At 34.8% G+C, this 27,761-nt stretch overlaps 1 protein-coding gene across 1 annotated transcript; it reads left to right on the top strand.

Moving 5' to 3' along the window:
* The first annotated feature begins 535 nt into the window (after positions 1 to 535).
* LOC149258224 (transcription factor DIVARICATA-like) lies at positions 536 to 9,381 on the top strand. Its single transcript, XM_089406923.1, has 3 exons — positions 536 to 642; positions 3,285 to 3,560; positions 9,099 to 9,381. The coding sequence occupies exons 1-3, from the start codon at positions 536 to 538 to the stop codon at positions 9,379 to 9,381; spliced, it is 666 nt and encodes a 221-aa protein (XP_089263049.1).
* The last annotated feature ends 18,380 nt before the right edge of the window (positions 9,382 to 27,761 follow it).

Here is a 27,761-nt window from a genome sequence, read left to right as displayed (position 1 = left end):
TGGTCACGGTTTTTCTGATTTCTGAAAGAGTGTTATCAGTCGTATCTGTCATCTTTTGGTTGGTTCAACTTTCTTCAGAAGAAAATTCTTTAATTGATTTCATGAAGTGTGTTTAAATAACGGATTCTTAAACATTTTTAACTTTCCAGTTTCATTTTTAGATCCCTGTTTTATCAGGTGGATTTTTTTCCACATACTGAACTTGATCAAGTTCAGACGTTTGGCTTTCACGGAATTGATTATCATTTTTCTTACACATAGCTGATGGGTTTTTCCTCTTTCCTTGCAAATGTTTTACCCTCTGCCATCCTTTCTTACAGGATCTTAAGATCTGTGCGACGTGGGATATGGATTTGCCTTCCCAAGAGTCAAGAAAGTGGCAGCCAGGCTGCCTAGAAAAACTGCTACGGATGTTAGAAAGCATTATGAAGATCTCGTGGAAGATGTTACTTGTAATGAAGCTGGCCGCGTTGCCCTACCCACGTACAGTAACTCTTCCTGTTCACTTGAATGGTTAATAGAAAAATCAGGCGCTATGCATGGATTGAAGCAACAATTTGGGAGTGGTGGGAGGGGACAATCAACAAAGGTATCTGAACAGGAGAGAAAGAAGGTTGTTCCCTGGATTGAAGAAGAGCACAGGTATTCTTCTCCACTCCAAACGAAGTTTGAAGAGAATCTTTGTTTTTATCAGTAATCTCAATTCCATTTATTAGATATTTATATTTATTGTTGCAATATGACATAGTTACGTTGCTTGAAAAGTCCCTTAAGTTTACTGCTCTACTGTTGGAAACTGTGAATTTGATAAGTTCTGTGCTCTTTAAGATATATAGTATTTACAGTTGTGATAGAAAAATCTGTCTTAGATGTTGTTAACTAAAGTTTGGGCATTTGGAAAGCTGGTTGTGATTTCTGTATGAATGTCACATATTCCAAAAGCTCAGTTTAGCATAATTAATTGATTGAATTTACCCTTTAATGAGCTTATCTGGGCAGGAAATCTGTGCGTAGGTTAATTTGTTGTGTTTATTTTTTAATGACGAAAACCAAACAGTCAATTAAAGCAGCTAAATTGTGTAAACTAATTTTCAGTATAATTAAAAGTATTGATGGAAGAATTTACCCTTAATAAGCTGACCTTGCTCAGAGCATTAGATTTTGAGATAGTTTAATTGTTATTTTGTTGTGTTTCTTTTTCAACGAAGAAAACCAAACAGGCAATAAAAACAACTGAATTCTGTAATCTAATTTTCAGTATGTTTCAAAAGCATTACTGGAAGATTATATACTTAATAAGCTGACCCAGAGCATTAGATGTTGAGACAGTCTAACTGTGATTTGGTTTCATTTACTCCATCTTGTTTAATTGTTAGTTTGTAGTATATTCCTCATGATGGTTACTGTGTTAATACCCATGTACGCTCCATGCTTGCATCTAGATTCTAAAGTTATTGTCAATAACTGTGCCCTATACCTTCATATTTATGTTGCCTATCCTTCTTCATCTAGAACTACATGATTAATTGAAAGGAAGATCTTGTCTTCAAATTCCCTCATAGCAGAATGAATGAATGATACTGAGCGACCTTAATTAATGATCACTTACACAAGTAAAATCTTATTCTAGGTTACTCTCAATATCCTTGACCAAAATGGCCTTTGAGGTAATCTACATTATCCAATCTTGATCTTGGAACTATACAACAGGAAAAAAGCACTGTCGTTTACCCATGAATGGTACTCATTTATCAAAGACCTCAAAACAAAATTGAAAGATCAGACAGTTAAACACATATATAGAGACCAAAAAATTGATTTGATACAAAAACGACTATGGCAGGGTAAGCAAGGTCTAAATCTAAGTGCAGTATTAATGCTATTTTGAGGAAACAAATTTCTTCTTAAATTTATTTGAACATTGTTCCTCCGCATATAAAAATAAATAAAAAATATAAAAGAGTAAAAATAAGTAAATGAAAATACTCCTAATGCGTTGCCCTCTTCATGACATTTTATCATTTGATTTTCCCATAGATTAACTGCCTCCTCTGATCCTCCCCATGGCACTATATACACCTCCTGATTTAGGATTGTTGCTCCCTGGTTCAAAAATGCCAAAAACATCAGAATTGCACTGCTTGTTATTAGATCATCCTTGTTTATGCTGCCCTAGGCTTAACATGCTTAACTGTGGAGTTTTGTGTCAAAGCAGCTTGAATTCATTGTTGTGTTGTCATATTAAATGGAATATGGATTATATGGTGAGCAATGGCAATGGATTTGCTTGAGTTAGTAAAGATTTGGATTGTACATCAAATTGGGTTGTTGTAGCTTGTTGTTTGGTGTAGTTCTTTGTTTGAGATGTTGATGAATCCCCTTCTTTTAGTGTTATTGGGTACTTTTGAATTTAGATGGTGTTTGTGATTGGGGCTTCAGTGGGATTTTTCGGATCTGGTTGCAGTTTTTGGACCAAGGCCTAATGCTTTTCTTCAAGTCAATTTTTGTTGCAGATTGTTGATTACAAACGCATTTCTTCTTCCTTGATTTTATTTTGCTTTTGAGCTTGCGAAGCTCAGAGTTCAACCATAACTATATCGTTATTTGGCACCCGACTTGGGAGGTACACGCCAATCCCTGTAGTGCTGCTGGTCGAGGTCTTGTCTCATTTTTTTCCAAAAGATGTTTCATCATTCACAGACTCTAATTTTTAGACAATTCCTCCTCTATTTACGATTATTCTGTTTCCGTTTCACAAAAATTTGTTGTTTTCAGCTGGAATTGTCATTCAAAGAGACTGGAAAACATTGTTTATGTATTCTGGGGTCACCAGACGTACTTTCCCTATCTACTTGCAAGTCTTGTTGTTTAATTTCATTTTCCTTTTGGTTATGTGTAGCTTGAATTGAAATTTAAGATGGTCACGGTTTTTCTGATTTCTGAAAGAGTGTTATCAGTCGTATCTGTCATCTTTTGGTTGGTTCAACTTTCTTCAGAAGAAAATTCTTTAATTGATTTCATGAAGTGTGTTTAAATAACGAATTCTTAAACATTTTTAACTTTCCAGTTTCATTTTTAGATCCCTGTTTTATTAGGTGGATTTTTTTCCGCATACTGAACCTGATCAAGTTCAGACGTTTGGCTTTCACGGAATTGATTATCATTTTTCTTACACATAGCTGATCGGTTTTTCCTCTTTCCTTGAAAATGTTTTACCCTCTGCCATCCTTTCTTACAGGATCTTAAGATCTGTGCGACGTGGGATATGGATTTGCCTTCCCAAGAGTCAAGAAAGTGGCAGCGAGGCTGCCTGGAAAAACTGCTACGGATGTTAGAAAGAATTATGAAGATCTCGTGGAAGATGTTACTTGTAATGAAGCTGGCCGTGTTGCCCTACCCACGTACAGTAACTCTTCCTATTCACTTGAATGGTTAGCAGAAAAACCAGGCGCTATGCACGGATTGAAGCAACAATTTGGGAGTGGTGGGAGGGGACAATCAACAAAGGCATCTGAACAGGAGAGAAAGAAGGGTGTTCCCTGGACTGAAGAAGAGCACAGGTATTCTTCTCCACTCCAAAGGAAGTTTGAAGAGAATCTTTGTTTTTATCAGTAATCTCACTTCCATTTATTAGATATTTATATTTGTTGTTGCAATATGACATAGTTACGTTGCTTGAAAAGTCCCTTAAGTTTACTGCTCTACTGTTGGAAACTGCGAATTTGATAAGTTCTATGCTCTTTAAGATATATAGTATTTATAGTTGTGATAGAAAAATATGTCTTAGATGTTGTTAACTAAAGTTTGGGCATTTGGAAAGCTGGTTGTGATTTCTGTATGAATGTCACATATTCCAAAAGCTCAGTTTAGCATAATTAATTGATTGAATTTACCCTTTAATGAGCTTATCTGGGCAGGAAATCTGTGCGTAGGTTAATTTGTTGTGTTTATTTTTTAATGACGAAAACCAAACAATCAATTAAAGCAGTGAAATTATGTAAACTAATTTTTAGTATAATTAAAAGTATTGATGGAAGAATTTACCCTTAATAAGTTGACCTTGCTCAGAGCATTAGATTTTGAGATAGTTTAATTATTACTTTGTTGTGTTTCTTTTTCAATGAAGAAAACCAAACAGGCAATAAAAACAACTGAATTCTGTAATCTAATTTTCAGTATGTTTCAAAAGCATTACTGGAGGATTATATACTTAATAAGCTGACCCAGAGCATTAGATGTTGAGACAGTCTAACTGTGATTTGGTTTCATTTACACCATCTTGTTTAATTGTTAGTTTGTAGTATATTCCTCATGATGGTTACTGTGTTAATACCCATGTACGCTCCATGCTTGCATCTAGATTCTAAGTTATTGTCAATAACTATGCCCTATACCTTCATATTTATGTTGCCTATCCTTCTTCATCTAGAACTACATGACTAATTGAAAGGAAGATCTTGTCTTCAAATTCCCTCATAACAGAATGAATGAATGATACTGAGCGACCTTAATTGATGATCACTTATGTTAGTGCTTGACCTAGAGCTTTTAATTGAGGTTCCTACCTATTGAAAATAGTCATCAAGTACTGGTTGATGGATACACAAGTTGACAACTATTATGCTCAATAGATATTGCAGAAATTGGAAATCAACACTTTTACATAAAACTCAGTCAAGAAATCCAACACATACCTATCTAATTTTGTTCTTTACTGTGCCACAGCATGAGAAAGCTGCTTAACATCCTTAACTGTTGCTTTGGTAGACAAATTACAGACCTAGACTGTGTAACCATCTGTAATGGCCATTGACAACACTTGGAAGTGTCTGTTATGCTATGATTCACAATCTTCTTCTCAGAATTTTAAGTGAATAGAAAACACAAGGATATGATATATATATACTGTGACACTAAATAGTAACCAAAGGAAGATTGATTAAATTAGCATTAGTTGTTTTTACTACATTCTTTTCATGGTTCTCTGCTCTTGGTGACCAAGAAAAACAATGAGGAGTGTTGTGATTTCGTCAGGGCTTTCAACTTCAGTTTGAGGATGCAGGGTAAGGAAAGTCGAATCCTTCATCCTGCAATATTGTTCCTTATGCGCGACGCTTTGCCACTTCTTTGCCACTTCTGCAACACTTAACATGTACTCGAGGGGCAATTTGGGTGTTTTTCATTACATTCATTTTGTTCTGGCAGGCTGTAAAATTCTTCAAAGGTTCAACAATCCTTTCATTAGATTTGAGTTAATCTGCAATCTTGGTATTTGATGATGCCTGTCATGGATTTTAACTAGTTTTTTTAATGGCAGAGATTGTTGTAATTTTGACACCCATTGAAGTAATTTTTCCCTTTATTTTTTGTTGGTAATGACAGGATTTGAGGGAGAATTTTATATGTGTAATGTTCATCATATTCTCTGCTGTTTGAATTCTTTTTGGCTATGAGGTTGGTCTTCAACCTTCAGCGAGTTCCTCTGCATCTACCTCCATGCAGCCCATTTCTCCAAGCACAGAGGGCTTTCTCATCGAAGAGCCCCTCATAGATGGACAAGAGGACGCCTTTGCAGAGTTAGAGAGATTTGTGGTGGAAGCAAAGGAAGAGGGTAGCTCTCTTTTTCACATTAGCAGTGCACAATATCTAGCTTTAACATTTTTTCTCGTTATCAAACGACCATTGAGGTCACCAATATGAAGTCAGATATTGACAACCATCTCAAGTCGATTTCCATGATTCAATTGGGGATTCAGTTGGGGCTTACTCACAAGGTTCTTCTTGGGCTATCCACACTCAGGGAAAGTGTTCAACCTTCAGCCAGTTCCTCTACATCTACCTCCATGTAGCCCATTTCTCCAAGCACAAAGGAATTTTTCATTGAAGAGCCCCTCATAGCCGGAGAAGAGGACGCCTTTGCAGTATTAGAGATATTTGTGGTGGAAGCAGAGGAAGAGGGTAGCTCTCTTTTTCGCATTGGGGTGGTTGGCAAGGGTGGAGCAAGCAAAACCCTCCTCCTCAAGACAGTCTTCAACAGTCCAAAGGTGAGAAATATCTTCAGAGATGACTTATTGCTTTGGCTCATTATTTCCAATAATCCATCTTTTACAAATCTTAGAAATGAACTGTGTATGCAAATAGCCACGCTTACAAAGATAGAATTAGACAGAAATGAGGGTGATGAATATGCAAAGATGTGGTTGAGTCAGAGATTGCAGACTCAGAGGTTTGCTTTATTTTTGGATGACATTTGGAGAGATGGTTCCCAGTTGATGGAGGAATTGTGTTTGCTGCTACTAACCCACCACTCCAACTCCAAACTTGTTGTAAGTTCAAGAAATCACAGATTCCTGTCAGAAATTGGAGTTGTAGAGACATCTGTAATAAGAATGGGGGATTTGTTAGAAGAGGACAACTGGCAGCTATTTGTTATTCATCATTTCTGGTTATGTTCCTATTGTTACATACTATTGCCTAAGGCTTTGCTTATATGGCTATCCCATCCTAAAAGGGATCAACATGTTTTTAAGGAAATCCTATAATGGCTGATATTGGTTTCATCCCTGGATTTATAGGTGTCGGCATCAACATTGCGATTCGCTGCAGGAAAGAGTTGCCAACTCTCCAAGATGTTGTAAGAGAGATTGAGCCTATCATCACCCACATCCAGCAATATCACCTGCAGATAAACAAAAAGAGAGGTATTTCCACTTCTCATAGTCACAATAATGTTTCAACGGTTAATGTATGGCTAAAAAGACTGGATGCGCTTCTCTTACAAACATCTCAAATGGCGCAGCAGTGCACAGTATTCAGCTTTAACATTTTTTCTCGTTATCAAATGATCATTGAGGTCGCCAATATGAAGTCAAATATTAACAACCATCTCAAGTCAATTTCCATGATTCAGTTGGGGCTTACTCACAAGGTTCTTCTTGGGCTGTCCACACCACGCTCAGGGAAAGTGTTCAATCTTCAGCCAGTGCCTCTACATCTACCTCCATGCAGCCTATTTCTCCAAGAACAGAGGGATTTTTCATCGAAGATCCCCTCGTAGTCGAACAAGAGGAGGCCTTTCCTGTATTAGAGAGATTTGTGGTGGAAGTAGAGGAAGATGGTAGCTCTCTTTTTCGCATGAGCAGTGCACAATATCCACCCCACTCTAGAGCTGCTTTGAATTGGCTGTTTTTCAGTCACTCAAATATAGTGAAGGAAAATTGGCATTTTTTCCCCTAAAATCTGGCAAGTTTCATGAATATTTTGAATTGCAATTATCATTTTGGATTGATAGATTTGAAGATGGTTCCAATGAAAGCAAACCCAAATATTCCAAAATATTTAATGCTTAGCCTTCTTCATACCGTGAAATTATTTGACCATCTAACTTCCTTTATTTTAAGCAGGGTAAAAACTCCTTGGAATCATCTAATAGCGAACTTGACAATTGAGGCCTCTTCAAGATGACTTCAGAAACCTGACAATTGAGGACTCGTCAAGATGACTTCAGAAACCTAGTATGAGAAATAAGTCAGGAAACTTATTAAACCTATCTAGGGAACTAGAGGCAGATAAACTCAGGGCATTAAATATTAGCGCTAATTTAAATTCATCCTGGGTTTGATATAAAGTCTGATATATCAAACTGGGATTTAGATGAGTCTGGGCTACTTTAGGAATTTCTGAGAAGTTAGTAGATGGGTTTGCGTTTAGAAATTGTAAAGTACGTTCATAGACTCGAGATTTAAAGCCTATTCTTAAGGACAATGTTCATAATTGGAATGAACACAGGGGCCTTCATAAGGGGATCAATATTCCTTCTCAGGATTTTATTTTGGTATTTCAAATTAACATATTACGAAAGTTGGACCATCTAGAAGAAAGTCCAGTAATTTTACTAAATCTACTTTGGTACTGTACTTTCCACCATTTTACAAGTAACTTGTGCCAGGTGCATAACAGAGTCACTTTCCTTAAAGATAAAGGATGTTGGAACATGTAGAAGATGGGAAGTAATTCTACTCCATTCTATTTTAGTATTTCATATTATTTTCATAAGTTGTGTTTGGTGCATCACATAGTTAATGTTCAATTAATTCTACTTCATTCTATTTCGGTGTTTCGTATTGTTTTCGGCCATTTTACAAATAAGTTTAGCCAGGAGCATAACAGTGTCACGGAGTTAATAGATCACCTTCATCCCACTGGTCTAATGAACCCTCCATTTTGTCTTTGTATTCGTCTTCCTAAAATCTCATGTTCCAAAACAATTGCAGAACAACTTGATTCCAAGACCTGGGCATGGTCTTTCCATAACCTCTGCCCTGCTCAGATTTCGCAAGTATTTCTATAGAAAGATCTTCTAAATCCATATGAGTTCAATAGTTTTATAATCCTTTTCCCCCTTTTTAAGGCGGGAAGAGCCAATAGGGTGTTTACACCACACAAATTAAAGCAACACCTAAGTTATTTTAAGAAGTTGAAACACAAGGTGCAGGGAGTGAATCTTCTGAAGGGGATTCTGATAGGCCAAATATGGCCTGCCTGCTAGGACGGTGAACTTTAAAAAAAAAGTGCCTTAAGTGTTCCATGATAAAGCACTTGCTAATGCTAATGGCATGTATAAGTTCTTTCATCTGGACCAATGAATAGGTTATTACCAACTGTTCTAGCACCACTTTTCACTTCAAAGTGTACATAACAAAACAAGTATATATTAGTAATTGAAGCAAGGTTGTTTTTTAAAACTACCACCCATCCTACTAGATTAAGAATTCTTTGTGGAATTTTCATTAAGTCTATTTTGCATATTATATTTTGCCATTTTTTTTCTGTTATATCAACTTGATGTTGAGCACCCGTGAGCTATAGGCCAATAATCCATATTTTACAAATCTTGGAAATGAACTGTGTATGCAAATAGCCACGCTTACAAAGATAGAATTAGACAGAAATGAGGGTGATGAATATGCAAATATGTGGTTGACTCAGAGATTGCAGACTCAGAAGTTTCCTTTATTTTTGGATGACGTTTGGAGAGATGGTTCCTAGTTGATGGAAGAATTCGGTTTGTTATTGCTAACCCACCACTCCAACTCCAGACTTGTTGTAAGTTCAAGAAATCACAGAGTCCTGTCAGAAATTGGAGTTGCAGAGACATCTGTAATAAGAATGGGGGATTTGGTAGTAGAGGACAGCTGGCAGCTATTTTCTATTCATCATTTTCCATATAACAATGGAAAACTGCCAGCAAATAGAGATGAGAAAACGGCAAAGGTTGTGAGCGCCAACTGTGGAGGGCTTCCACTCACTATTAAAACCATGGGGAGAGCAATGGCAGCCACAACTCATCCACGGGAGTGGGAATTGGCAGTCCACACTTAGGGAAAGTGTTCAACCTTCAGCCAGTTCTTTGTTCTTGATTGGCATATCTGATTACAAGTTATTTTCTCACTGATGTACAACCAATCAATAGGATGCTCATTGCTATCATTGTTACAGTCACGCATAAGTCAATTTCATGCAATTAGTGTTACTCTTACAACATCAACAAATCGTAAAGGATCTGTCACACAAGGTTTCTGTCCTGTGTCAAGGTCTTTAGCTATTAGTGCTATTGGTGAAGCTTCAGACCTAGGATCACAACTTGAAGAGAAGAAACTGGTAGAGCCTCCTAATCTGAAGATAAATATCACAGATACCCAAAGAAAAGCTCGGTCTTCTCAAGTAATGGTGCTTCTAAGTTTTCTACTGAGGCATGACAACACAAAATTGTACATTGCTTCCTTTCTATTTTCTGAGGGGCAATGTACACTCTGAGTAGCCACTTGTGATATTAAAACAGTGAGCTCTAAGGTCAATATAATGCTCAGACTTATTGAGAAACAAGAGCTGGAGATATTCAATAGAAAAAGATGGAGATGGGAGTTTCAATGGACAATCTGCTTTAAACAATTTCAGCTCACGGAATCAGGAATCAATTTCAATTATTATGCCTCTATATAATTCATTCTCTGATGAAGGATTCGTGGTAGAAGGACCTTGAAAAAAACCTCGTTCCTCAGATTTTGGCAAAGATGATTAGATTTCAGAAATGACAAATCAAACACCTGTAACCATCAGTGTTGTTAGATTTATCACCAGCAAAATCTAACACTGAAAATTCAAATTCACCAAAGAGTATTTCAGAGGAAAATCATCATGATAATTGAGTAATATGGAGAACAACTACAGATATGTGCTACTAGCATTTTTGCAGGGAAAATAATCTTGCAAATTGAAACCCAACGACACCCTTTATGAAGAAACCAAAAATACCAGAAACCCTTGTCTTCTCGTCAGATCTACCAAAAGATTCATATAACTGTAATTTCAATACTCTTCCACAAGAACCCTCAGCAAACATATCAGTCTTCAACAGTCCAAAGGTGAGAAATCTCTTCAGAGATGACTTATTGCTTTGGCTCACTGTTTCCAATAATCCATCTTTTACAATCTTAGAAATGAACTGTGTATGCAAATAGCCACGCTTACAAAGATAGAATTAGATAGAAATGAGGGTGATGAATATGCAAAGATGTGGTTGAGTCAGAGATTGCAGACTCAGAGGTTTGCTTTATTTCTGGATGAAGTTTGGAGAGATGGTTCCCAGTTGATGGAAGAATTTGGTTTGTTGCTGCTAACCCACCACTCCAACTCCAGACTTGTTGTAAGTTCAAGAAATCGCAAAGTCCTGTCAGAAATTGGAGTTGCGGAGACATCTATAATAAGAATGGGGGATTTGGTAGAAGAGGAAAACTGGCAACTATTTTTTATTCATCCTTTTCGATTTCCATGATTCAGTTGGGGCTTACTCACGAGGTTCTTCTTCGGTTGTCCACACTCAGGGAAAGTGTTCAACCTTCAGCCAGTTCTTTGTTCTTGATTGGCATATCTGATTACAAGTTATTTTCTCACTGATATACAACCAATCAATAGGATGCTCATTGCTATCATTGTTACAGTCACGCATAAGTCAATGTCATGCAATCAGTGTTACTCTTACAGCATCAACAAATCGTCAAGGATCTGTCACACAAGGTTTCTGTCCTATGTCAAGGTCTTTAGCTATTAGTGCTATTGGTGAAGCTTCAGACCTAGGATCACAACTTGAAGAGAAGAAACTGGTAGAGCCTCCTAATCTGAAGATAAATATCACAGATACCCAAAGAAAAGCTCGGTCTTCTCAAGTAATGGTGCTTCTAAGTTTGCTACTGAGACATGACAACACAAAATTGTACATTGCTTCCTTTCTATTTTCTGAGGGGAAATGTACACTCTGAGTAGCCACTTGTGATATTAAAACAGTGAGCTCTGAGGTCAATATAATGCTTAGACTTATTGAGAAACAAGAGCTGGAGATATTCAATAGACAAAGATGGAGATGGGAGTTTCAATGGACAATCTGCTTCAAACAATTTCAGCTCACGGAATCAGGAATCGATTTCAATTATTATGCCTCTATATAATTAATTCTCTGATGAAGGATTCGTGGTAGAAGGACCTTGAAAAAAACCTCGTTCCTCAGATTTTGGCAAAGATGATTAGATTTCAAAAATGACAAATCAAACACCTGTAACCATCAGTGTTGTTAGATTTATCACCAGCAAAATCTAACACTGAAAATTCAAATTCACCAAAGAGTATTTCGGAGGAAAATCATCGTGATAATTGACTAATATGGAGAGCAACTACAGATCCGTGCTACCAGCATTTTTCCAGGGAAAATAATCTTGCAAATTGAAACCCAACGACACCCTTTATGAAGAAACCAAAAATACCAGAAACCCTTGTCTTCTCGTCAGATCTACCAAAAGATTCATATAACCGTAAGTAATTTCAATACTCTTCCACAAGAACCCTCGACAAACATATCAGAGCATGTGTCATTGATGAGGGCCGAAGATTTCAAAAAGGGGTTCTGGACAACGGCTAGCACATGTGTCCTAGGAAATCTGCAGATGTAATTAACTTGAGAAGTTTGATCCGCAGACATAATTCATATGAGAAGTTTGATCCACCTACAAAAGAAGAGAGACAGTGAAACACAACATGACACAGCCTTATAAATTGTAAACCTAAGAAGCCATCGAAACCCTAGTCAACAATAAAACAAAAACTTTTCCAAACAATCATCAATTTTCTAGAAATCCTTCAACCGCATGGAAGAATCGTGCATTTGATATGCATTTTCACCCTCACGCACATTGTGTTTTTGTATTTTCATTAATAAAACATAATATAATTATGGCTTTGAGTTTAGAAATTGTAAAATTCGTTCATAGACTCGAGATTTAAAGCATGTTCTTAAGGACAATGTTCATAATTGGAATGAACACCGAGGCCTTCATAAGGGGATCAATATTCCTTCTTAGGATTTTATTTTGGTATTTCAAATTGACATATTACGAAAGTTGGACCATGTAGAAGATAGTCCAGTAATTTCACTAAATCTACTTTGGTACTGTACTTTCCACCATTTTACAAGTAACTTGTGCCAGGTGCATAACAGAGTCACTTTCCTTAAAGATAAAGGATGTTGGAACATGTAGAAGATGGGAAGTCATTCTACTCCATTCTATTTTAGTATTTCATATTATTTTTAGCAATTTACAGATAAGTTGTGTTTGGTGCATCACATAGTTAATGGTCAATTAATTCTACTTCATTCTATTTCGGTATTTCGTATTGTTTTCGACCATTTTACAAGTAAGTTTAGCCAGGAGCATAACACTGTCACGGAGTTAATAGATCACCTTCATCCCACCGGTCTAATGAACCCTCCATTTTGTCTTTGTATTCGTCTTCCTAAAATGTCATGTTCCAAAACAATTGCAGAACAACTTGATTCCAAGAACTGGGCATGGCCTTTCCATAACCTCTGCCCTGCTTGGATTTTGCAAGTATTTCTACAGAAATATCTTCTAAATCCATATGAGTTCAACAGTTTTATAATCATTTCCCCCCTTTTTAAAGTGGGAAGAGACAATACGGTGTTTACACCACCCAAATTAAAGCAACACCCAAGCTATTTTAAGAAGTTGAAACACAAGGTGCAAGGAGTGAATCTTCTAAAGGGAATTCTGATAGGCCAAATCTGGCATGCCCGCTAGGACGGTGAACTTAAAAAAAAAGTGCCTTAAGTGTTCCATGACAAAGCACTTGCTAATGCTAATGGCATGTATAAGTTCTTTCCGCTGGACCAATGAATAGGTTATTACCAACTGTTCTAGCACCACTTTTCACTTCAAAGTGTACATAACAAAACAAGTATATATTAGTAATTGAAGCAAGGTTGTTTTTGAAAACTACCACCCAGCCTACTAGATTAAGAATTCTTTGTGGAATTTTCATTAAGTCTATTTTGCATACTATATTGCATTTTTTTTTTGTTCTATCAACTTGATGTTGAGCACCTATGAGTTATAGGCCAATTGGATTGTGTGGGGTTATAGTCTCAATTAGGTCTTCAAGTTTAAATCTCATGGGAAAGGGTTGAGAATGAGATCCCATTGCGAGGATAAAATGTTTCTAAGAAGTAACCCTGACAGTATCATGTTGTTTGGCAGATCAATCCTAGTGAGTTGTCCCAAGGGGCAAGCTGGACAGGATACTGCCGTTTGGCAGATTAATCCTGGTGAGCATTGACCAAGTCAGAATCCTGTTGACAGCGTCACACTGTTTTACTGGTTGACATAAAAATCAACTTAATGATAAGCAAGGAATTTAAAAAATCATTTAATCAATAACAATATGTTTATCTATGAAGTCTCTGTATGATTAAATTATTAGCATTTCCAAGTATGATATTTCTTCTTATTCCAAAGCTGACAAGGCTTGTCAAAAATAAAGAGTTTAGGTTACCAAGATGAAAAATAAGAGTCAACCTTGACAAATATCCCTGGACTCCTGAGCTGAATAAACTCCAATGACAATACCTATCTTGTGTCTTAATTAGCAAGACCCAGAATTATGTGCAATATAAATTCTATTACCTGAATAAGGAGGAGAAAATTAGAATTCCACATAAGAGACTAATTATTTTAATTAACTAAATATTAATAAAAAGTAAATTAAATCCCCTTTATCTTACTAGATTATTTACAATGATTTTAAAACATACTTTCAGTGTTACAACTATTAATTTTTTATGAATATATGTGACTTAGAAATAAACAAATTCAAATTAAAACTCATTTATTATGATTTTAAAGCATACTTTCAGTGTTAAGCAACCATTAAAATTTTATGAATAAATTTGACTTTAGAAATAAATAAATTCAAATTATGAGTAGAATTTTTTTTGGGATAAGTTATGAGATGTAGAAGATTCGTGGTATAATCCCAACCACGGGTATGAGACAAGAGAGACTAATTATTTTTATTAATTAAATAAATAAAACAAATTAAAATTATGATTTAGTTCTAATAATCATCTTCATCTTATTGGAGAGAGACTAATTATTTTTATTAATTAAATAATAAAACAAATTAAAATTATGATTTAGTTCTAATAATCATCTTTATCTTATTAAATTGTTTACTATGATTTTAAAGCATACTTTCAGTCTTACACAACCATTAATTAATTTTTATGAATAAACGTGACTTTAGAAATAAATAAATTCAAATTGAAACTAAATTACTATGATTTTAAAGTAAATTCAAATTAACTCACATGTACAATTTATAGTGTTCCTCCTACCTCTCCTCTCCTTTGGCTATAGCTTTCCCATTGAGCAACTTGGTAGCTTCATAGTCATGAACAACGATTTATATGCAATATTAATTCAATAATTAATAAAAAATAGTGTGAGGCACCCTAAATCAATTTCATTTCTGCTACATCTCTACATTTCATTTAGATTTGCCCATTCCCATGTCGTGATTGTTCCTCAATTTATGCCTTACGGCGTTTCCTTTGCAACATTTGGTGCAAATGCTAGTTGTAATCCTCCAGTGTCATGAGCTTGTCATTTATCACTAAGGGATTGGGTAATCCCTTCTCTCTCAAAATTTGGAATTTAGCCAAAAAATTGTCTACTGCTAGCTACATATTTTGACATTTATCCTCTAAGTTTTGCATTAAGTTCCTCTTGGGGAGGACCTTTCTAACCTCCAAAATTGTCTCTGTTCTGTCTTCTATCTCCAATTCTTGAAGCTCATACTTATTCTCGCTGTTAAGGAAGTGGATAATTCTGGCAACCTCTTCTGGCATTTCTCCCAATTCTTCTTTTACTCTTTGGATGGCCTTTGTAGCCATCTTTATTAAATCTATTTGCTAAAAAATCACCTGAATAGATGGCCAAATATCATTGACAAAGTCAATGATATTGGCCCATAGTAGTTCCTTAGCCTGTCCAAGGGGTTCTTTCAGTGTTAGGTCCTTTTCCATGGCTTTCAATCTCTCACTCATCTTGGCAGCTTTTTGCACTTCTTCTTTGTGCATGATTTTGGCAAGCTTGTAATCAATTTCCAATCTTGTCACCTTTTCTTTGAGCTTATTCATCTTTGTTGCCTATATGGACATTTCTTCCATAGATTTAACCAACTTTGTTGCTTCTTCACCTGATGTACCTGCTGCTGATGTAGATTCTGTGGAAACTGGTTGTGTTGTGGCCATTGGAGCTGTGGGAGCCAATGAGGCTGCCAATGTGGAAGGAACAATGATGGTGACTGTTGGGATGACATTCACCGAGCTAGTGCCAATATCAGTTTGCTTTAATTGGATTAGGCTGTCCAATTCCTTTTCTGTCTCCCTCAACTAATCATTTAGTTTAAGGACTAAGTCCATCAAATCTTCATGCCTTGTTTGGTTTTCCAATACTTCCTGTGTCTGGGGATGCTGTAGTTGAGGTATCTTCAATTGCTTCTTGAGTGCTGCAATGTCATCATTCTTTTTCTTGATCAGTAGCTTTGATGTCTTTGGGATCATGTCCCAATTCAATCACCAAGTCTTCCAAAGACTTGATTCTGGTGTCTTTGGCCTGTGAGGAGGCCTTTTCCAATTGATACTAGGCTGAAATGTTGTTCAATGAATTCTGCAACTGATGGGCAGCTATGGCTTTTCCTGTAAGGGTGGAGTAAATAATTTCTCCAGCCTGTTTGTGAAATTCAATTTGGTCAATGGGATGAATATCCCTTGCCAATACCTCAAAATCGATCTTCTTGAAATCTGTTGATGTCCTTGGTTGTTGTACAGTTGGCTTTATGAAGGACATTTGCATCTTTCCTTCCTTGATGTCAAAAGCTAACATCAACCTGGTTTGATTGGTAGGTGTAAGCTTGAGATACTGTGCATAAGATTGTGCCTTCAGTTTCTCATTTCTCATTTTGATTTCTTTGAACCTGTCCTTAATGTCCCTATCTTTATCAGTAGGCCTACTAAATGAGGAGACTTCTACACTGAGTTGCCTTTCTAACATTTGAGTCTGTGATGCAGATGGCCACTGTGTTTCTCCAGATGGATCTATGCCCTTGCTCATGTCTAACTCAATATCAGTTATTTCTACTGAGCCTTCTGTGTCTTTCTGTTTTGAAATAGGATTGAGCCTTGGCCTTTTACTCTGGCTGGCTTCATACTGTACATTGGATGTGTCCATGCCTGAACTGGAGGCTCCCTCTCTGTTCCTTTCGGGATTCTTTTCCTCATTCTGAGGAGTTTGCAAAATAGTAGGGGTACTCATGGTTCCTTCATGCTCTCGTACCTGCAGGAATGAGCTTTCATCAAGCTGTCTCTCTAAATCAAACAAGGTATTCTCAACATCTACCTTTGTACTATCCCTATCTATGAGAGTGTTTTCCAACCACTCAGATTGATTGGCATATCCCTCTATCTCTAGTATGGGGTGACGAATGTAAGGTCCCAATTTGACCTTTTGTCTAAGTTTGGTCATAAACCCTTGAGGGTCATACCTCCACATGAAACTGTTCTTGAACTTCATTTATTTCAGAATTTGATCTGCTTCCTGCCCTGTTTCTCTAGAATTGCAAATGAAAGGGCCTAACTGATTTTTGACCTTGAACTGAGTTCTTTTCTTGGCTAAGACAAATTTGACTTCAAAAGAGTTCATTATCGACCTATAATACTCTAGAGTAAATAACCTCATGGGGAGGTATTTGGGCAGTTTGTACGGGGCAAGTTGGCAACCATAGATTCTTATTTCAGTGTGGTTTTGGTAAAGGTACCACTCTCCCACCTTACTTTGCTTGGACAATTGGAGGACTCTTTTCATTTCTTGGCTTATTCTGGGTGAAGGACTTCCTGTCAGCATAATCATGACTGGATGGACAAAAGAGTCAATGAATTCTGTGTATGTGTATGATGATGAATATCTATGGAACAATGGTGTCCAAAATATAACAGACCTGGGTTGGCCTTTAGTACTGAACTTCTGGACGGTGAAGGGAAATCTGTTTGACTGATAATACAAAAACATGTGGTATAGTATAGATGAGTACTTGAATACTCTTTCATTGTGCATTCTGGTAAACTGTTCATGCATCCTCTCAGCTATGAACTGGGTATAATTGTACAAAGTAGCAGGAGGCTTTCTTGGGGTGAAAATGGACATGAAGGCCAGGATGAGCTCATCAACAAATTCATCTGTGGTACAACCCAAAATACATGATATAATAGTCATAATATGCTTGTCCCTTTCAGAGAAAATGGCAGAAACATATGGAGGGGCATCTTTAGGAATTGCCGCTCTTCTACAATGAAAGTTTGGAATATTTGGGCAGGTTTGATGGACTCAATTTGGTGTACAGGTCTAACAAATCCCCAATGGAGAGTGGGGTCAGGTTTGGACCTGGTTGGACTTGCAACATCTCATTGATTGACTCAGCTGTAATGGTAAACAAGACTTTTTGGTCAGGGGACATTATAGCTCTCTGGCTAGGAATGTAACAGGCATGACACATATGGACAATCTCAGGAAAGATATGTACTTGTGGAAACTGATATTTGGGCAAATTGGAGTCCCAAAGGCCAATGTCATCAGTGTGGTTTAGATATTTGTCTTTATTCAAACAATGAATTTTGAGCAAGACTTCATAGGCACTTGTGTCTTTGATTTGAAAATCCATGTCCGCCAGGGGAAGGTGGTCAAGGTCCAAATGGGGGGTTGTGACAGGTCTGACATCCGTGGCGATGGGGGCAGCCATAATTCAGTTATTGTGGATTTGAATTTGGCAATACAAGTTTATTCAGAGGTTTTGAAGAAAGTTCAGAAGCTTTCAGAAGGGTTTGGGCACACAATTTAATTTTTAAAGTAATTTCAATTAATTTTACTTAATTAAAACACTTTAAAGACTGAATGTTTTCAAATTGAAAGGGTTGTCTAGTAATTTGTCTTCAAATACCTGGAATTTGGTGAATTAACTTCAAATTTCAGTGTTCTCGGCAACTATAGAAGTTTGAATGGCTCTGGTACGGACTGAGAGGTTGATTAGGGTCTCTGCAACTTCTTCAGGAGTGGAATTTGAGGTCAATTGGTGATTTTAGCGTTTGTAGGTGTCGCAATGGTTTGCAGAGGTTTACAAAGAAAATGAGTGAAAAAGGTGAAATAGGGCTTCTCGGCATTTTTATTGAGCAACAGTCACTTTTTGGCGGGTAATTACAAATGAACAGTGGACAATTTTTCGAGTTGAGTGGGGAGGCGGTTTCCCAAGCCATTGCATCGCTTTCATGGAGGTAGTGGTATTTTGGAGGGGTCACCCGATCTATGCCTGCGCTTGACACGTGGCAGATAGGGGGCCAGGGAAAACCACTTTATCGGGCGAATAAAGGTCGGTCATCGGGTGAACCCGATATGGCTGTGGATTGTCGAATGTGGGCATTGACGATCGAATGGCAGTCGGGTGATGGATGTGCGTGGATGAAATGAGCATGGGTTTCAGGGGGGGGCTAGGGCTTTAATCCTTGGCGGTTTGGGATTAATTACGAGTTAATCCTGGGATTAAATGATCGAGCGGGGCTTAATGATGGGATTATTTCAGCTTTACCGTGAAGTGGTGAATTAAGTGGGTTTTGTCGGGAATATGGGGTAAAAGTATAGTTTATAGCTAAACTAAGGGTTGGGGTATTATATACGGGATTTAATTATATACGGGAAAAGGTATATTGGGAACTATAGTATTATGTTAAAAAATTAATATGAAATGAGCGGAGTGAACATACCCTTAAGCATAAATGTAATATTTGCGCATTTTATTCACATACACTTCATACTTAGGATAAAATCTTTTTGTGGGTATTTTGAATGAAATGGAATTCAACATGGGGTTGTTTACTTTTCATAGGCAAATGAAGTTTAACCTTAGGAAAAGGGGTTTTATTAGGGAAATAAGGGAAATGAATTTTATGAAGGGAATTCTAACACTTGATGTCCATAAGTCATTAAGCCAGGGTCCGGTCCCACCAAAAGTCAGAGAAATTCTCTGAGCCTTTATGACTTGAAGGATTTTTAGTACTAGAACTTACTTGTGGATGGGGAAATTAGTAAATAAAGGGACGAAATGAATGAGGGGGAGTTAATTAAATCAAGTTGTAAACTATTGTTTTTGCTTTCTTAACTACTCATGCACATTGAAACATATAATTAAGCATGATAAATGTGCTTTTATCCAATCAACTTTATACTTCAGCAACCTTTCTTCTACTTACCCATTACTTACCCTAACATGTTTTCTTCATTTTATTTGAGTGCATTTAGGCTAGCGGACCCTTATCGTTCTTTTTTCTTTTGAAAAGTAAACTATCTAATTCTAACCTTATATCATCCAAGGGCTCAGATTAAACTAATGAACTCCTTTTATTTTCTCTACCTATCTAATGATTTGCCAAGATTAAACTGTTTGGTCAGATTTTATTCTCTAACTATAAACATAAAATTTAAAGCATGAAATAGTCAAGATTAAGCAGTTTGACTACCATGGGTTGTGGCATGTATGACAAGCTGCACACAACCATTATTTAAGACAGTAAAACAGTAAAATAGTAGTGGCATTTAGACTTGCACACTTTCATGATCTGTTTTTGTTTTTGGGGTTCATATATTTTCATTTTTTGATCTTTTCTTATTCTTTTTGTCCTTTGATATTTCTTTTAGGACATACCCTCTTTACATTTTTTAAATTTTTAATATGGAAAACATTTGCAGAAAGCAAAGGTATGTACAATATTACAAGGCTTAAACTTAGCCAATTCAAAATTATGAATCCTATCACTATAGGACTCTAACAGATAACACATCCATTGTCCGAACAGTGAGTATCGAAGTCATAAATCGCAGTATATCATGGGCCTATTTTGATGGCACTACTTAGGAACATGGATGTGGAGGGGGAATTTTGTTGCACAAATCCGAAAATCACACCTTCTGCATACAAATGGGTTTGGGGTCAAGCACAAATAATTTCGCCAATCTAATCACTCTTCATCACCTGCTCCACTTTGCACTTGCACATGATTGCAAACATCTACAAATATTTGGGGATTCAAAAATCATCATATATTGGTTCAACAATGCATCCATTTGTCATATGCATTCACTCATAGATACATTGGATGAGGCATTGCTTTTCAAATCACAATTTGAATATATTTCTTGTCAACATATTTACAGGGAGCACAATCAGACTGCTGACCAACTATCCAAGGAGGCGACGGTCCATCCAGGGGCATCTAGCTCATAAAAGAACAACAGGGGGATGAACACTTCCAGTACTACCATCGACCGTACATAGATCAACACTATCTGAGGGCCAACAGACCCTAATTTTGTTGTAAATTTTGACACAGTTTTTTGATATAAACCTATCATGTATATATTATTACAACACTAATTACAGTACACCCTATAAGGGTTTTTCTGTACAAAACTTATTTTTGTTGGCCACTGGCCCAACATTTGCATATGCCACTGAGGCATCTACAACATGTAATTTTCTTTACTTAATAGAAAATTGCGATTTTTCCCTGGGAAAAAACTCTTAACCAATTTAATACTCATCATAACATAAAACGTAGGCATATATATATATATATATATATATATATATATATATATATATTCAATAATAATTGACAACAACCATTAACCAATTAAATGCTCATCATAACATAAAATGCGAACACACACACACACACACATATCTATATTCACTCGAGATCAAGTTGCAATATTCATATCACAATTCAGTATTCAAACTAACCATAATTATTTATTTTATTTAATGTAGCATTTAAAATCAATTTTATCTGTTTGAAATGAAAGAGTAAGTTATATGAACTTTGTCTCAAAAGTGAAGAGGTTAATGACACTATACAATCTAGTATGAGGAGATGTTGTAGTGTCCATAAATTAGTGTAAACATTTAAATATAAAATCAATATGGTAGTGATATTGTAATGTCTATAAAATGAAGTATTAAATCAAACCAATAGTAATAATAAGACATAATGTCGGCCATATATCGATTTAATTCAATTTATTATAATGTAATTTTATTTTTTAAGTGGAGAGATGTTCTACAACCCAACATAAGAAAGATGTTGTGCCCTAACATTATGTTAAAAGAAATTAAACAATAACTAAATTAAAGAATGTTAATAACAAAAATCCTTACAATATTGAACATAAATATTAAAAAGAAAAACTATTGTGGTAAACAAAAACATCAATGTCTATAGTAAATAACATAATTACATCAACTTTATACATAAAGAGATAAAGTATTTGATAATAAAAATTTATAATTTTGTCTCTAAATGTTGCTTTCTACTTTTTAATATGGGGGAGATATAAAATTGCTTCACCACTCAACGTAGAGATTACACATTATATCTAAAATAATATTGTTATTACAACCCACTATGAAGAAGATGTGAAATTAATTAAATGCAGAGCATAGAGTTGACTTGTGATATTTACAAAAGAAATATTAATTAAAAAAACAATGTCAATAATAAATAAAATATTTCAATTTCCATATTAGATAACATAATTTTTTTATCAGTTTCTTTTTATAAAAATAAATAAATTGAATATGAAAAAATTCTTATATTTTTACTTTTGTAATAATATTTCAATTTGCATATTTAATAATATAATTTTATATAAACTTTATTGCACTGAGAAGTGCTCTATAGCCCAATATGGGGGAGATGTTTTAGTGTCCATAGTTTAAACATTTAAATATAAACTTAATATGGTAGACATATTGCAATGTCCATAAAATGGAATGAAACATTAAATAAAAAAAATAGCAATAATCAAATACAATGTCTGCTAAATTAAAAAGTAATAAAAACAATAAATCCATTCAATTCAATTTGTTATAATATGATTTCGTGCAATATACTTTTGTTTTGTTTCCCTGCAACCAAGTATCGAAGAGATTTAGAAAGCTTCTTCACATAATTAAAATAATTAAGAGAAACAAAATATAGAAACAAAATAGAGACATGTTGTGTCTAAAAAAATAAAATAATAATTCTATTAAAAATTTAAAAATGTGGATAACAAAAAGTCTTTCAATATCAAACAAAAAAATTAATGAGAAACACCTATTGTCATAAACATATAACACTTCAATCTCCACGGTAAATAAAATAATTACATAACACTTCAATCTCCACTGTAAATAACATAACTACATAACACTTCAATGTTCATGGTAAATAACATAATTACATAACACTTCAATCTCCACTGTAAATAACATAATTACATAACACTTCACTGTTCATGGTAAATAACATAATTACATAACACTTCAACGTTCATGGTAAATAACTTAATTACATCAATTTTATATAGAGAAATAAAGTAATTGATAGTAAAAATTTATAATTGTGTCCCTAAGTGTTGCTTTCTATTTTTTTAAGTACGAGGGAGATATGTGATTGCTTCACTATTTAATATGGAGATTACATATGACACGTAAAATAATATTGATATTACAACCAACTATGAAGAAGACGTGAAATTCATTCCAAAAGCAACATAGAGTTGACATGTGGCATTTAATAAAGAAATATTAATAAAAAAATGTAGTCTCAACCATAAAAAAAAATATATTTCATTTTCCATATTAAGTAACATAATTTTATATATAGAGATAAATAAATTGAATGTAAAAAAATTCTTATATTTTTGCTTTTGTAGTAATATTTCAATATAATTTTATATTAGCTTTATATATAGAGAAAGAAAATGAATGTAAAAAACCATCCTATATTTTCAATTTTTTTGTTACTAGCTAAATAGATAATTCCTCCATATTTCAATGTGTACTTCGAATAAAATATTTGAACATCCCTATTAACTAATATTTCAATATCAGATTCATAGAGAGAGATATATGTTCACCATAAATCAAATATCATAATGTCCACCTATGTAAAATAATTCTATATTAGTTTAATGAGAGAAAAAAATAATAGAAGAAGAGATTTCTTATTCTATTGATAAGTGGTTTCTAATTTAAGGTATGAGGGAGTGTAATTCCTTCAATGTTTAATATGGAGCTAAGATATAGTATTTTACAATAATATTAATAACAAAAAACATTTGTAATATATACACAAAGAGAAAGAGATTGTGTTCCTATTACATAGATACATGCTTTCTAATTCCCAATATGAGGAAGAGCTCTCTTTAAAGTTTTTTTTTTTGACAGGGTCTGTGAGTCCTGAAATGACTGGCATGACCTGTGGCTTGAGTAGCCTCGGAATTTAAGCCATCAAAATCATCAAGAATCACACTTGACCTGAGCTACACTAGCCCTTAGCATGGTTGAATTTTTGCCCATGGAGTTTAGAACGGGTGACCTTTATGCTACAAAGTGCCTTACCAAAACACCGAGTCACTTTATGTTCCACACCCGTTGGGCTATTTAAAATTATCTCAATATCAACAATGTATATACTATATAAAATAGTTAAAATTAAAAGTTTCTTATGGTTAAAACATTTTATTGGTATGTTACTCAAAATAAAAGAGATGTGGAATTTCTTATGGTTAAAACATTTTATTGATGTGTTGCTCAAAATAATTATTTTTATGTACAAGAAGAGATATAAAGAACCAACTAGACCCATCTTAAGTTTGGATCTATCAAGGGCCAAGAGAGATCAAAGCTCTAGAAGTGAAAACCTTTTCTAAGTTTTGCATTCCTGAAGAGGGTTGAAGAGGTTTGAACCTTAAGAGAGAGATTTGATCCAGCTCAGAGCTTAGTAGATCTGAGCTTAAAATTGATCTATGCTAGAATAAAAAAAAATAGTAATAATAAAACATAATGTATTAAAAAAATAATAAAATAATAAGTCAAGTCAATTCAATTGGTTATAATGTAAATTTGTTTTTTATAAAATTACAAATAATTTTTTCCATATAATAATGATTATACCAGTAATCACCATATTTCATAAATTTATATTCCTAAAAATACAAATTTGAAATATATAATATAAATAATAATTATATGACCCTATAAATTAAAATAATGATTAGTCACATTATATTTATAAAAAATTCATATTCAAATTATATATATATATATATATATATATATATATATTAAAAAATTAAATTTAAAAAATGATAAAAATGTCAACGAAAAATGAGATGTGTGTGAGATTATATGTATTATTAGGGTTTTAATAAAATTAAAAATACAAATTGAATTTATATAAATATAAACAATATTATTAAGACCCAACATAGATCCTTCTTAATTTTGCATCTACCAAGCACTGAGAGGAATCAAATCTCTTGAGGTTGCAAACCTTGGCTCAAGTTTTTAATTCAAAATGAATTTTTCATCTTGAGAAATTTGATCCATCTAGATGCTTGGTAGATCTAGGGTTAAGAGGTATCCATGCTAGCTAGTGAAATATAAAGTATCTTAAGAAGAATTACATTTACACTCAAAGCAAAGTGAACCATAATGTAAAACTCTTGGAGTATGTAACTCTTATTTATCTTATATGTGGTAATCATATTTGATTCTTAGGATTATAGGTCATTATCGGGTAGAGATGGTTCTCTAAGTAGAGTGTATTTCCTAGTTTGTAGGAGGTTGTTGAAACTATTTGGATTTGATATATTCTCTCCAACTACATGCTTTCTAAATTGTTGCGTAGTTGAGATATTAACTCAACTGAGAGATTGTCTTTCCAAGATAGTTTGTCTATCCTGAGACTAAGCTTCTTGTATTTACGTGTACTATTACATTGGTTAATGTAAGTGCTTAACAAAATTTTGTATGTACGATAAGATCTACTCTCCAAACTTAACATGGTATCATAGCAATTCTAGGCTTGACTCCCTCATGGTAAGGCCCAAGGACATGGGGAGAGTAGTGTAATGTGTTTTTTTTAATTTATCTGGAGTTTGTAAAAAAGACATGTTTAGTCTATTCAACTCAATATGTGGGTGCATTGTTGTTATAATTGATTATTCTAAAAGTGGCCTTGTGAAGTATAGAAACTTCAAGATAAAGATACAAACAAAGATGTCAAAGATGAAGATGGAGAAAGAGGAAGAACATGATATTCCTATCATGTGTAGTGTTGCAATGTTTTGTGATATGAGATCATTCCTCAGTCTAGCTAAATGTTTTGCTCCATGAACTATTTGTTGAGTGGCGCACTATTATTGACAGGTGCACAGAGTGTAAGATTGAGATGGATACACATCGTATCCAAACTACTTTTCTAGATAACTAACAAGTATAGTGGATGGCACCCATGTATCTCTATATATGGAAACAAGCCCATATGATAGCCAATTACTCAATATTTAGGATCGGATTGATGTTAGGCCTTGGAGTACAAGAAGTTCCTAGTTAATCTAATGTATCAGTGGTATTAGTTTACAGTGGATACATGATGGCAATTCTTCAAAGAAATGGAGGAGCATGAACACTTTCTTGATTCTAAGATGGAAGCGAGTTGCATTCTTCTCACTTGATAAACTAAGAGTTGATTGCAAGTAGAAATTTTGGTGGGGAATGGAGAGATCGCAACAAGGAGGACAAAGAGGGCCTTGATACAACAAAGAGTTCTTTGGGGCTTGGTCCAACATAAGCACTTGATAATTCCTATGAAAAAGTTATGGTAGCAAAGATATTGATTCTCGTAGCAGTGAAACTGGATGGTGGTGCACAAATGAAGGTAAAATTGTGTGAGTTGTTTGGAATAAAACAAATCTGTGACCGTATTGTAATGTGAGTCACACATTGTAGTTGTAGCAAGTCTATATGTCATGTTTGATTTGATGAAATGGTCCTTGAAAAATTTGTACTTGGAATTTCCATGAAATGAAGTATGTCAGTTCCTGGATCTATGTAACATGTAAAGGGCATATTGTTGTAAGACCTAGATAGGCATGCATACCCCTTTGGTTATGTGTCCTTGATGACTTGATAGCTTGTCTTGTTTAGTTTAGTAACCTCTGTTAGGGAGATCTTTAACACTTGGAAGAGTGGGTCATGTATTGGCTAGATGCTATATTAGTGCACCATATCATTGGTTATCGACTCTAGGAGGTGAAGTTTTACATTCAAGGGAGTTCATCAAGAGGTTGAATAAACCACATACATAAAGGACATCTTACTACGTTGGTGGTTGCAGCACTCAGGTACACAATCATTACGGTGGATGGTTGTTCCTTTATATTGACATTGACAGTTTGGTGATGTTTGAATCATTGAGGTACAAATTGAAAGTGCCAAGGTAGACTAGAGGTAGACTTTGTTGATCAAGAGGTTCTTCAAGAAGCATTTGTTGCAAAGAGAAAGACATTGTAGACCTCAATGGATGAAGATACATAGTCATTAAGGGGGGTTGTTGGAGTATGTAGCTCGTACTTGTCTTATGTGTTTGATCATATTTGATTGCTAGGATTATTGGTCATTACTAGTTAGATATGACTCTCTAAGTGCAATCTATTTCCTAGTTTGTAGGAGATTGTTGGAACTAATTGGATTTGAGATATTATCTCCAATTGGTGTGTGGTTGAGATATTCACTCAAACTATAAATTGCATATCCAAGATAATTTGTCTATAATGATTTGATAGATTATGATGGTCACACTGAGTTTTTAGCCAATCACAAAGTCTGAGACCACATTGACAAGAGCTGTAAATCTTATCTTTGATGAGGTGTTGTCACGATCCTTTGATGAGTTGCTAGTGAGATCTAGATCTAGAATTGTCAAACTGATATACTATAAATTCATATAAAAAATCAATACAATGAGTTGAATGTGGTATAAAGCCTTTTGTGCTAATATTTGTCTTACTTATGTTTGTTCCAATTATTAACAACTACAAGATGTTAATCAGGGGTAAAATGGGCAAGTTTCAGTTCCTTTTAGTCAGATTTATTATTATTTAACCTTAAAGAGAGAGCTCACCATGTTGCTGTGCTTCAAATACAATTTACATTGCTTAATTGAGTTTCATCTCTTGCGGATTTATAAAAGGTGAGGAATAGTAAACAGCTCTCCATTGCACTCCAAGGAAGCCTAATCAAAACCGAAGCTTTCAACTACTAGACATACACTTAATCATGGCAACTTTGCACAATGAACATCATACAATAGGAGTCTGAGAATAATTAAGAAATGAAACATCCCTTTAACTTGATTTAAGACTGGTAGGAAAAGGCAAACAAGGGTGAAATTGCAGGCTAAAATTAGATATTGAAGAATA

The sequence above is a fragment of the Pinus tabuliformis genome, chromosome 6 (genome assembly GCF_031772625.1).
Source record: "Pinus tabuliformis cultivar Carrire ecotype Pingquan chromosome 6, CPIR1, whole genome shotgun sequence".
In the NCBI taxonomy this organism is placed as follows: Eukaryota; Viridiplantae; Streptophyta; class Pinopsida; order Pinales; family Pinaceae; genus Pinus; species Pinus tabuliformis.
This window is presented reverse-complemented; position numbering and strand designations above follow the sequence as displayed.

Excerpts from the sequence above, each read along its gene's own strand:
- LOC149258224 (XM_089406923.1), top strand. The coding sequence starts at position 536 with ATGCATGGATTGAAGCAACAATTTGGGAGTGGTGGGAGGGGACAATCA. Across the intron at positions 643-3,284 it reads TGGATTGAAGAAGAGCACAG|AGTCAAGAAAGTGGCAGCGA; the intron begins GTATTCTTCTCC and ends TGCCTTCCCAAG. Across the intron at positions 3,561-9,098 it reads TGGACTGAAGAAGAGCACAG|ACTTGTTGTAAGTTCAAGAA; the intron begins GTATTCTTCTCC and ends CTCCAACTCCAG.